General features: G+C 48.3%; 1 protein-coding gene across 1 annotated transcript in view; it reads left to right on the forward strand.

The window, feature by feature from the left end:
• Positions 1-966: 966 nt before the first annotated feature.
• The window catches only part of LOC138487251 (uncharacterized), a 112,946-nt gene continuing 100,552 nt past the window's right edge, over positions 967-13,360 (forward strand). Inside the window, exon 1 of the mRNA XM_069613883.1 lies at positions 967-1,177. Coding sequence (XP_069469984.1) covers positions 967-1,177 — 211 coding nt within the window. The remainder of the gene's footprint in view (positions 1,178-13,360) is intronic.

Genomic DNA, 13,360 nt, shown 5'->3' on the forward strand with positions numbered 1-13,360 from the left:
CAAAATCGCCATCGGTGAGGCTACTAAACACTCATATGATAATTTAATCGACGGTGCCTCGTCTAATTCCAGAGAATTGTTCAAAATATTAAAAGTGCTTCAAAACCAATGCCCTGCCTCAAATGAGACCATCAAAGATCCCAAATGTTGTATCACCATACAGGAAGCCATGATGAAAAATGTTGAAAACATCAGAGAAAATGTGACTGTCAATCTTCCCGGCTTGGACCCCATGAGGGTCACCGCTGAAGAAATCGTTCCTCCCTCTCTGATCCCGCCATATGCCTTAAGGGCAATGACGGAGCTAGACATGTCTAAGGTCTTGACCAAGCTCAAACCTGCCTCATGTAAGGGAGAATAATGCACGCCCTCGGTTGTTAAAGAGTGGGCAGCACAACTTATGCCACTAATTACCAAGTTTATCCACTGCTCCTTCCGAGAAAATAACGTTCCAACTCCGATTAAGCAAGAGTGGATCTCCCCATTGCTGAAAGAACCATCCCTGGATCCAGGTCAACCCGAAAACCAGAAAACTATCACCCCATCGCTAATAACCCATTTCTGTTGAACATTTTAGACAAGGTTACATACACACAGATCCAAGATTTTTCAGAAATACACAGGATGCTGGTCACAAGCAATCTGGTTTCAGGAGCGTCCACAGCACCGAACCCACCCTGTTAGACCTTAAGGCGAATATCTTACATAATGTTGAAAAGGGTAGCACTGTGCTCCTGATGCTACGCGACGTATCCTCGGCCTTTGACTGGGTGGATCACACCATACTGGTGCAAAGACTTCTCCCCAGAAGCAGCAGAGCGGAGTCATTCCTTCCTGTCTGGATGGACAGCAAAACTATTTCATAATGACCCCATGGCGGATGACCACCTGCTCTCATGCGCAGTGCCTCAGGGGGTGTGTATTTCACCTACACTTTTTGATACCTACACAATCCCTCTCTTTAGGATGCCTGAGGAAAAGGAGGCCCTGTGTGCCAACTACGCTAATGACATGCAGTGTCTTGTTCCTCTCTCGGGGGATCATGATAAAGAAAACCTCACAGTCAATAATGTCTATAACCTGATCGAATCCTGGATGGTGGACAACTGCCTTGCTCTGAACACTAAAGAAACAGAGCTTATGATCGCAGGCACGGCACCACAGTTAAGGACGCTCAGTAATGAATATCAGTCATTCACCATTTTGGGGAAGTATCATGCCCACACTCCCCAAAGTTAAAACTCTGGGTGTTGTCCTGGATCAGGAACTCCCAATTACGTCACACATTAACAGCATGGTTTCCAGCTCAGCTTACTAGCCCAAATCAGGCCTTTCTTGAATCGCTCAAACTGCGGCAACATTGCCAGGGCAATGATCGGGGTACGCCTGGATTACTGTGCAAGCCTTTTACAGGGCACTGGTAAAGGTGTAATGGTCGGCCCCAGGTTATCCAAACAATGCAGTGCGGGTTGTGGAAGGGCTGCAGAGATCCAATCATGTATCGAACGCATGGAGGTCCTTGCATTTGCTCCCGGTGGAGAGCAGGGTCACCTTTCACACTCTTTGCATCACTCATAGGTGTGTGTATGGCAAAAGCCCAGGCTACTTGGCTGATGGACTATCCTGGCTGCCTTCTCGGCGAGTCATTTGCTCCAACAACTCTCATCTTTTGCAAATCCCCACAACAAAACTGTCGGCGGTGGCACATGGGTCCTTCCCACGCTCAGCGCCAAGATGCTGGAAGGCTCTGCCCCTTGACTTAAGAGCGTGATCAAGTTTCGCGAAATTTAAACATGACCTCAAAACAAACTTTTCTCTTTCATTGACACTGATTTTTTACATTACCATGATTCCCTTTGATTTCCCGTAGTTTATTTGGGATGACATTTTGTCTGTCTGTCTTGTCCCAGCACTATCATGCTTACGGGCCTTGTTTATGCACTTTAAAAATAAAATGCATAAATAAATAAATAAATAAATAAATGCATAATGTGGAGCCAGAAAGAACAACAGCTGCAAGGCTGTGGGGCAGAGAAGCCACGAGACTCTGGGTAAGGGTGATGACATCTGCCGATGCAAGCGCCAACAGGGAGAAAGCTACCAGGTACTTGGGCCTCGTCCGAGGACTGAGGAAGTGCATGGAAGCATGACACTACCTCTGATAGAATGTGCTTTGTGAGGGCAGAATGTCCTACAATTGTTTTTAAGTAATACAATGTTGCTGGAAGCTCTCTGCCTCCGGAAGTGAGGTTTGCTAATCAGAATCCCCCTTCATAATGCCCCCCATATGCTACAAAGTATACATTTGTGCAGTAGCACCTTTAAGTGTTCTTATGTGCAGAATGGGGTTACCATAATGAATGATCTCAGACCCAAATAACCAGACATACTCAAAGAATATGGCAAAATACTTCATTATCATCTCAATATAATATGGAAATCTGGCGGAAAACAAATCGTAGTCCACACAGTCTCAATGAATTTCGTTTCTGCAAAGAGTTTTATACATCATCATATGTCAGCTATGACATAATCCTTTGTGGCAAATTATAAAAGCTATTGGATGCAGGGATTGGTTAAGGGAACATATCTACTTATATTTTCCATAATTGTTAGTAGCATCATTGGCTCCCCTCATATGGCAGGCATGCCTTGAACTTCCCTCTTACTATGCATAATAAAGACTCTAGCAGCATAACAGCAGCCGCTTGGCCCCTGCAACATTGTAACCTCACCATTGCATAGGCCCTCATCATAGGTTGGTATTCTCTCCAACCTTGGACATTCGTCTCATTAGCAGCACGTAAGCAAAAATGAAAACCAGTTGCAGAGAACAATGTCAGACTTCTGCCCACTTGCACAATTAGTCTACCATCTCTCATCAGCCAAGCCTTCAGCCAAGGCTGCTTCATGGTACTTGACCTTGCTGGATGTTCTCTTCTCTGGAAATGTAAAGGGGGATAAGGAACATCACTATCTTGGCCTGGAAGTTATGAATAGCCCTTGTTGTCTGGTCTTGCACCACGTGTGAGGACACCATGATTTGTCCATCTTGCCTTCTATTTAGTGCTATTTGATTCACCTATCCTGGGTGGCATGACTCTCTCTGGCCTCTGGAGACTTGGTTGCTTCATCTCACATATGCTTTTCTGCATCTTTAATCGTCAATACTTGGCACTTGCAAATGTTTGCTCATTTACTGAATCTAAGAGAAATATGTCCTGCACACGTTGCTTATCCTTGTTGGCTCGCTTTGTACCCTCCAGTTACTTCTTGCTGTGGAACCCTTGATCTCTGGCCAACTGCAATCCTTTTTTGGTGTGCAAATCCATTCTCCAGCATCTGTCAGCTCTGCAACCCTGGTCTGTCTCCTTCAATCTTTTCATTTACTTTTATTCAGAGTTGACGTCCATCTTTTCAACATGGCCGCTTTACCCATGTTATGTTTTCCACTGCAGCAAGCTTCTATGTGGCTCAATTGCCTTGTTGTTTCTGCATAAATACATTCACTACTCATCTGGTTACTTATCTTCATTGAATATATGGTTTCTTCTCACTCGTATATATGTGTACTTTACTTCTTCAGTTATTTCTTTTTATGACGTCACTTTGCTCTTGTCAGATGTCCTATACAGCTCTTCGATATTCAGTGGTGTCTGCAGATCTCCTGCTACCCCTTCAGTTCGAGGGCACATTTGGCACGGTTGCCTGAGTGCATAACGTCTCTCATACACTCAATGCGGTATTGGAATGATGCTACAGAACCCTGTGCTTTACCTTTCTCAGAGACATCTTCAGTAAACCTAGCATTATTGGTGACATTACTGCTGTGCACCCCTAGCTTCAGCCTCACAGTGCCCCTTTTATTTCAAAGTGTGTGCTGTGCTTTTCGCTACAGGGATGGCGGACAGTGTCTTTGATTAGTGTGCTTTTATTTTTTATTTAATGCAAGTATGTTGTATAGATCCTGGGCTGTACAGTCTTTTATTGTGGTACCACATGACTATTTTTGGTTTGGACGGCGTCTGTGCTGGCTCACACGATTCCTTTTTTTTAAAGTGTTTAAATGTGGCTTGTCCCTGTCTACTTTAGTGGAACTACACATGTTAGGCACATTATGAATAATATGCACAGTAATAAGGCACATGACTGTCTGAAACAATGACTACAAGGAGGTGACAGTATCCCACAGGCTCTTCTAGGGTGTGTAGAGCCAATAAAAATAATACAATCCATAGGAACATAAGCAAACCTCTCAAACTTTCTCTGTCCAGGGGTGAAATAATCATTCCAGGCGTGTATGCTGACATCCTATCACATGCTGGTGCTCACATGCCTGCATTTAGAATGCAAAATAAAGTGCTAAACTGGCAGGATTTACAGAACATGAGCTGTGCGCTATATCTCAGCGTGCATCCAAGAAGCGTTAATAGGAAAGAAGGAGTAAGATTAGTTGAGATAATTGGATAATGGTTTGCTATCATGTACTTGAGGATTCGCCCGTTCAGCCATTGGCTGCATGCCATCACTGTCGTCTCACATGTACACCTGTCACTTAAAGGGCCCCCAGTCACCAACATGTTGATCTCGAGGGAGGTTTGTGTGCCACGTGAACGCATATGTTCAAAAACGGACAGGGCTTTCATCGTTATGCTGCCAATGATATAAGTGCCAGCGTGTGGGGGACTAGTAATGTATGGTCCGAGCAGTCCTCACTGCGATGCTGTGGCCCTCTAAACACTTAGGGTTTGTTGGAGTGGGTTCTTAGCAGTGCTGGTCATTGGGCCGGCTCTCGGCGGATCCGAGATCCGGCACCAGATGTGTAGCCGGATCTCGGGATCCGGCCAGAGTCAGCCGCCCAAGCCCATGAACCACACTGGAAAAAAGAAAAAAAAAAAAGCGTCCGCGACGGCAGCATTGCCGTTTACCGCGGCTCTGGCACTGATGTGTAATACACAATGCTCACTACATGTACAACTGAAAGGAGTCAGTTGTACATGTAGCGAGCATTGTGCTTTACACACCAGTGCCAGAGCAGCATAAAAGGCAATGCTGCCCTCGCGGGCGTTTTTTTTTTTCGTTTTCTTTTTTTGGCACAACAAATGAGCCAGGGCTCATCAAGAGGGCCTGGCCTAACTGCAGGGGTCCTGCTGGCCCGTTAGGCCACGCTCCCCTGCGGAGTCCCGGCTCAATGGGCCACTGGCACCCCTGCCAGGCAGCCTTTTGTAGTGATCAACACCCTCTCCCCCTATTTTCTATAGGCTTGCCTGGCAGGGGACAGCGCCTCGCCTTTTAAGCCTTAGTGGTGGCGCTGGCCCTCGCCAGCTGGGGAGGGGCAGCGTCACCATTAAGGCTGAAAGGGTGAGGCCCCTGGAAGCAGAGGCCTTTTTCCTAAAGACTGAAACTCACGCGAATCCGCGGGACCTTCAGTATTTAGAATGCAAGGCCTCTGCTTCCAGCGGCCACACGTTCTCTCCATAATGGTGGAGCCGGCCCACGTGCATCACTTGATTAAAGGGATGCCTCGCAGGTGCGACGCCACCATTATGGCTGCAAGGCATTTTTTTTTCTGGAGCCTGAAGCTTTCACACAGGAGAGAGAGCTTCAGGCTTCAGAAAAAAATCCTTTTCGTGTAGTGGCCGGGGCTGGCAGGGGAGATCAGTGGGCCCCACAGGGTCCCGCCTCAAATCGAAATTTCGGAGCCTGCTGGGGCTGAGCCCCAGCAGGCCCCGTCCCACTTAAAGCCCTGGCCGGCGGTAAAAGGCAATGTTGCCTTTGTGAGCGCTTTTCTTTCTTTCTTTTTTGAAGTATTTATCTGACCGGATGGCCACTACCAACTCCGTCCCCTCTAGACCTCTCCCCTTCCCCCCCCCAAATCCCCCCCACCCTGGCACTTGTGGGATCCCCCACCACATTATTTCCATTTCCACCACTGGTTCTTAGGGCCCACACAATGCATGCTTAGGTCTCACTTAATGGGGTAGCAGGGAGCCCGATGGTACGGTGGGCCATGCGGCTACACATACAAGGGCGGGGTCCGCCCCAGCCCCCATCTTGCCTTCCTGCCGGTGTGGCGCACAGCCAGAAGCCTGGGTCTGATGAGAGGATGGAGCGTGCAGTGGGAAGCAGCAGGTAAGACAAACTGTGTCTTTAATGTGTGTAGGTATGCGTGTGTACATGTGTCTCGGATCTGATTGTGCATGTATCTATATATGTATATGCGTGCATGTATGTGAATGGTAATCTACATACGAGTCTGAGTGCACGTGTGAGTGAATGCAAGAGAACGTGTATGGGAGAGGGAATGGTCAGTGAATGGCTGGGTATGAATGCGATTGTGAATGTAGGGTGCTGGGGGGCCAGAGGGCGCATTGGCATGTTCTACTGGGCATCTAGCATAGCCCAGTAAAAACAGTCATGCCTGCCTTGCTGCTGGGCACCCCAGTGCCTGGCACACATGATCGCATTCATAGTGAATGCAGCTGTGTATTCATGTGAGATGCTGGGAAGCCCATGGGCATACATGGCATTTTTCTACTGGACATCTATCATAGCCCAATAAAAAAAAACACCATGCCTGCCTGCATGACATTTTTTACTGGGCATCTATCATAAATGCCCAGTGAAAAATGCCCAATGCGCCTCGCCAGCACACTCATAATGAATGTGATTATGGGTGCGTTCAAGACACCGGGGTGCCCAGTTGGCAAGCATAGCCTTTTTACAGGCTATCAATAACAGCCCAGTAAAAAATGCCATGCCTCCCTTCATGCCATTTTTTACTGGGCATCTATGATAGATGCCCAGTAGAAAATGCCAAGTCTGTCTGCCTCTTAGCGCCTCACACGCACAATCATAATGATTGTGACAATGCGTGAGTGTGAGGTGCTGGGGTGCTAAAGGGGCGGGCATGGCATTTTTTCCTGGGATTCAATTGTAGCCCAGTAAATAATGGTTTGCCCGCCCACTGTCTAGCCTCCCAGCACCTCGCAGACATGCATAATAACATGCATAATTAACGAGTATGTGTGCGTGTGAGGCGTGGGAGGGCAGAAACAGCGTTTTTTAATGGGCATCAATGATGTCCAGTAAACAATGCCATGCCTTACAGCCCCTTGGCCCCCCAGCGCTTTGCACACACACTCATAATGAAAGTGATTATGTGTGCATGTGAGGTTCTTGGAGACTTTTCCTTCTCTGGCATGATATTTTGTACTGGGCATCTATGATAAAGAAAGGATGATAAGTGTTATCATGTGGCTAGACTGGCATTTTGGTTGAGCCAGTCTTGCTATAATGTCTTACTGCGGCATGGTATTTTTAGTACTGGTAATTCGTGATAAAGCATGCATTATAAGAGTTATGTATCTAGGCTGACCTACATTTGTGAAGCAAGTTTGAACATATTTTCTTATTGTGCCATGCCATTTTTAAAGACAAAGCAAACAGAAGTATGCTCTAACATGGGGGTACTGTCATATATTAGCAGAGCCAGCTTGGACATGTTTTCTTATAGTATCATTACTGGCATTAGATGCAAAGCAAACATGAGTATGTTCTTATAGAGGGATATTGGCATATCTTGGTGTGATCAACAGGAAATATATGGGCACAGCCAGCGTGAAAATGTTTTTATACTGGCATATACTCTGGGGCAAGCCATCATGAAAGTGCACTGGGAAATGCTGCAGTGCACTTTTGATGACTTGCATCTACTGGATTTTTAATGAGTTACCTTACAAAACCAATTGCAAACTGTCTGGCTTTTTACAAAATGTTTCACTGGATGTGTGCTGCAAAATGCACTATTTAACCCGTTATTCAAAAACATTTCTCGAAGGGAGAACTCCACCACCCCCTCGAGCCCCCTTAGGTTTGTTCAGGCTCCCCCGTTACACGTGGTCGATCTTGCATATTTGTGGCAAATATTTACACCACTCAAATTAAAGAATTCTCCACCCACCACTCATGCCAGTCACGTTCCTCTCACCCTCGCCGCATCTTTCAAACTTTAGCCCGACTTCTCTCTCCATCTACTCCTGATCCCTCCACTATTCTCTTCTCTCACTGCTACTGATCTTGCCTCCTCCTTTTCTAGTAAAGTCCTCAATCTCCGTCAAACTATCATCCCCTCCCCCTCCTACTCTCCTCCCTCTCCTGCTCCTTCCCCCACTACCTTCGCTGTGTCCTCTTTCACTCCAGTCATGCATTCTGATGTCACTCTAGTCCTTTCCAACACTCATCCTACTGCCTCCTCCTCTGACCCTAGTCCCTATCCCCTCATCCCTAAAATCTACCCCTCCTCATTCCCTACCTCACCTCTTTCTTCAACATCTGCCTCTCTACTTCAACTTGTCCTTCTCCTTTTAAACAAGCTACTATCATACCTATTCTGAAAAAACCTTCTGCTAACCCCCATCTTGCCTCCAACTATCACTCCATCTCTCTACTACCCTTCCTTTCTAAACTTCATGAGCGCATTGTCTATTCTCAAATCGCTTCCTTCATCTCTAACCACTCACTCCTTCCCTCGACCCAATCCGGCTTCTGCCCACTGCACTCCACTGAAACTGCCCTCACCTCTGTTCTCAACTCTCTCTTCTCTGTATGCTGCGCAAAGCACTCCTCCATCCTTATTCTCCTTGACCTTTCTGCTGCTTTTGATACTGTCGACCATCGTCTTCTCCTCAACTCCCTCTCATCATTTGGCTTCAAGGACAACGTCCTTAACTGGCTCTCTTCTTATCTCTGTAACTGCACCTTTTCTGTTTCCTGGGGTGGCTCCTCCTCCCTGCCTTTTCCTCTCAACTACGGAGTTCCCCAAGGTTCTGTCCTCGGCCCTTTCTTTTCTCTCTCTACACCTCATTCTTAGCTCCTATTATCTCCTCTTTTGGCATCTCGCACCATTTCTATGCTGATGATACCCAGCTCTTCCTCTCCTTCTCTCCTGACATTTATGATAAACTCTCTTCTTGCCTTTCTGCTATTAAATCCTGGATGTCCTCACACTTCCTTACTCTGAATACTAATAGAACTGAACTCCTTTTCTTCCCTGCTAACACTGTTCCTCCCCCCTCCCCCCTCCATTCTCTTTCCCCCCTCCCAGATCTCCTTCTCTCCCCATACCCGTAACCTTGGCCTCCATATCGATCCTCACCTCTCTCTGTCTCAACACATTTCTCTCACTGCTAAATCCTGTCACTTCCACCTCTATAACATTCGTAAAATTCGACCCCTCCTTACCTTTCATGCCACTAAACGTTTAATTACCTCCCTCATCTTCTCCAGACTCTTCTACTGTTCCTCCCTTCTCTTCAGACCCCCTCCTCTCATCTCTCCCCTCTTAAATCCATCTACCACTCTGACATCCGCTCCCTATGCCTTCTCTCACCTCTTGACTCCATCTCCTCCTCCCTCAACTCTCTAGGTTGGCTCTCTTTTCACTCCCAGCTCAAGTTCCACTGTCTTGTTTTCAAGTCCCTCTATGATCTTGCTCCCCCCACCTCTCCTCTCTTCTTTCCTTCTACACCCCTTCTCGTCCTCTCTGCTCTGTTAATCTTTTCCTACTCTCTCCTCCTCCTTCACCCTGCTCTCCCTCCCGCTTCTGCTCCTTCCAACTCCTTGCTCCCTTCCACTGGAAGCGCCTCCCCCTTCACATCCGCTCTTCTCCCTCCTACCCTTCCTTTCACTCTTCTCTAAAATCTTACCTCTTCCACTCACCTCCCTAACACCCCTCGTTCCTTTCATCCTCTCTTCCCCTTTACCCTCATCTCTTACTCCTCCTCTTCCTTACCCTCTCCGTCCCTCCTACCTCCTTCCTCCCTTCCCCCTGCTCAATTCTAGTCTCACCTGTTCCTCTCTTCTTCCCTCACATTTTTGCATTCCCTCTTCCCTCGTTCTTACCTCCTCTAACACCTACTACTCCCTTGCACACCTCTCCCCTCCCACACCCTCCTCACTGCTGCAATATTGTAAATTGTTCTTTATACTGTTTTCAGGTTGTGGTTCAATTGCCATCCTATGCTTGCTGTATGTTTATTTGTTCTCATGTAAAGCATTTGGGGGTAAAGGGCTATATAAATTCAATATAATACAAATACATTTGGGGGCCAGGAGACAGTTGCTGCCCCCTTGTTTCTATGCTAGGTGAGAGATTTCGGTTTTGCTCAGAAAGCATACTTACATTGTGCACTTAGTGCAGTGCATGCCGCTTCAGCAGCATGATCCTCAGTGGCATTGTGTATGCGTGGTGGTACAGGATGGCCTGGTGTGTGCAGCGTGCCCCTGCAGCAGCATGATCGTCATGGGCATTGTGTCTGCTTGGTGGTACAGGATGGCGCAGTGTGCAGCGTGCCCCTGCAGAAGCATGATTATGGGCATTGTGTATGCGTGGTGGTACAGGATGACCTGGTGTGTGCTGCGTGCCCCTGTAGCTGCATGATCATCATGAGCATTGTGTATTTGTGGTGGTACAGGATGGCCCGGTGTGTGCAGTGTGCCCCTGCAGTAGCATGGGCATTATGTATGCGTGGTGGTACAAGATGGCCCGGTGTGTGCAGCGTGCCCCTGCAGCAGTATGATCATGGGCATTGAGTATGCGTGGTGGTACAGGATGGCATGGTGTGTGCAGCGTGCCCCTGCAGCAGTATGATCATGGGCATTGAGTATGCGTGGTGGTACAGGATGGCATGGTGTGTGCAGCGTGCCCCTGCAGCAGTATGATCATGGGCATTGAGTATGCGTGGTGGTACAGGATGGCATGGTGTGTGCAGCGTGCCCCTGCAGCAGCATGATCATCATGGGCATTGCGTATGCGTGGTGGTACAGGATGGCCCGGTGTGTGCTGCGTGCCCCTGCCGCAGAATGATCATCATGGGCATTGCGTATGCGTGGTGGTACAGGATGGCCCAGTGTGTGCATCGTGCCTCTCTAGCAGCATGATCATCATGGGCATTGTGTATGCATGGTGGTATAGGATGGCCCGGTGTGTTCTGCGTGCCCCTGCAGAAGAATTATCATCATGGGCATTGTGTATTCGTGGTGGTACAGGATGGCCCAGTGTGTGCAGCGTGTCCCTGCAGCAGCATGATCATCATGGGCATTGTGTATGCGTGGTGGTACAGGATGGCCGATCATCATGGGCATTGTGTATGCGTGGTGGTACAGGATGGCCCGGTGTGTGCATCGTGCCCCTGCAGCAGCATGATCATCATGGGCATTGTGTATGCATGGTGGTACAGGATGGCCCGGTGTGTGCATCGTGCCTCTGCAGCAGCATGATCATCATGGGCATTGTGTATGCGTGGTGGTACAGGATGGCCCGATGTGTGCTGTGTGCCCCTCCAGCAGCATGATCATGGGCATTGTGTATGTGTGGTGGTACAGAATGGCGCGTTTGTGCAGCATGCCCCTGCAGCAGCATGATCATCATGGGCATTGTGTATGCGTGGTGATACAGGGTGGCCCGGTATGTGCAGCGTGCCTCATGCTGAGCTTGGGGAGGACCCCCTCAGTTTGGCTCGGAGAGGGTCCCCACTCTTTGTGCTATGTCACTGGTCAAACTTATTTCTCTACCACCCTCCCCCAGGACACCTCAAACCTATCCCCACTTTAGGTGTAGTTACTTACAATGGTTAAAGAATAAGGACCAATAACTGACCTTGCCGTTCTATCCATGTAAATATGTTCACCTGCTAACTGTATATCACTAACCAACTACTGACCAACTTTGTTAATTATGTAAATATGTATACCTATCTTCTGTATATCAATGTATCCATCTGAAAATGTATCTACCTATGTATACACTGTAATTATTGTACAGCACTGTAACCAAGCTGAGAATATTCCTGCTGCTTCTGCGCCCTCATACCTTCGGGTCTGGCGCGCAATATAAATGAAGAAACATAAACATAAACATTGCACAACCTATGTTCCATTAAAAAGCAGGCTTCTTCCATGCTCACCCTCTCCCCCAGTCCTCCTTGCATCCTGAGTGTGGCTCACCCTCTCCCCCAGTCCTCCTTGCATCCTGAGTGTGGCTCACCCTCTCCCCCAGTCCTCCTTGCATGCTGAGTGTGGCTCACCCTCGCCCCCAGTCCTCTTCGCATGCTGGGTGTCACACCCTTGCCCCCAGTCCTCCTCGCATGCTGGGTGTCACACCCTCGCCCCCAGTTCTCTTCACATGCTGGGTGCCACACCCTCGCCCCCAGTCCTCCTCGCATGATGGGTGTGGCAATTAAAAGTAAAGTGATTGATTAGCAAATCTAAATACGTTACACTGCGGCTTTTAGCAACAGTTTTTTTTTTCTGTTTTGAGGAATACATCTGTTTATAGAATGGTATCTAGGTTTCAAGGCGCCCCCCTGCCGAGTCTTCACACACCTCTGCAGCAAAGAAGCCACCTGCTGACAGGCTGCCACAGAGAGTGGCAACTGCATGCATCTGGCAGGAGTCATTCATGCCAGTAGAAAAGTCTGATAAAACAACAAGAATACATGGGGTTCTGTGGAAGCAAAGACCCATTCATCCCTGGGTCCCGCTGGATTTATGGGGGGTCAGTGAAGAGGCCTGGCATATGGTCTTCAGACCATATCGCCTTTAGGCTCCATGGACTTCAGATCATCCATGGACAAAAGATAGTGGGCCTCATTCCAAGGTTAATGCTAATCATGGCGCTATTAGCGACATGACTAGCACCAATACCGGTACCGTGTTCGCACTCGTTCAATGGGGACTTACCGGTCTAGTCTGATCTTTGCGGGACCGGTAAGTCCCCATTGAAAAAGCCGTTTCCCATTTCAGCCCCCATAGGGCTCAATGGGAAGGCGCTAATAACGGTACCACAAATTGCGGTACCGTTATTAGCTCAGAAGTCCCTTTGCGGGTCCCGCATATAACGCCTGGTAAGGACGCGGCCGCAAAGGGACCTTGGAATAGGGTGGAAAGGGATTACCGGCACCGGGGTCCTTACCAGTGCAGGTAATCCCTTTGCGTCCACCTCGGAATGAGGCCCAGTGTGTTGCATTGTTCACTATCACTATATTATGAAGCCTGTAATGGCCGGCTAAGTGCCAAGGACTTGCATAGATTGCATAATAGCCTGGCACTTAAGGGGTTAACGTGGTGTCTTGTGATGTCACCAGCCGGTAAAGGTCCCCCACAGTGCTGTTTACAGCTATTGGAGCCGTGGGACAGGTGCACGGCGCGCGGCAGCCACGGATACTAATTGTGGGAGGCTTTCTGTGTGCCCTGCACGGCTTTTAGGAATAAAACAGCCAGCATGGAATGGGAGAAGGGGCGTTTGGGCTTTCAGCAGGAGATGGGGGGCTGATATGCGGAGAGAGACCCAGCGAGTAAG

Source organism: Ambystoma mexicanum, chromosome 9 (genome assembly GCF_040938575.1).
Source record: "Ambystoma mexicanum isolate Mex_15411 chromosome 9, UKY_AmexF1_1, whole genome shotgun sequence".
NCBI classification, from domain to species: Eukaryota; Metazoa; Chordata; class Amphibia; order Caudata; family Ambystomatidae; genus Ambystoma; species Ambystoma mexicanum.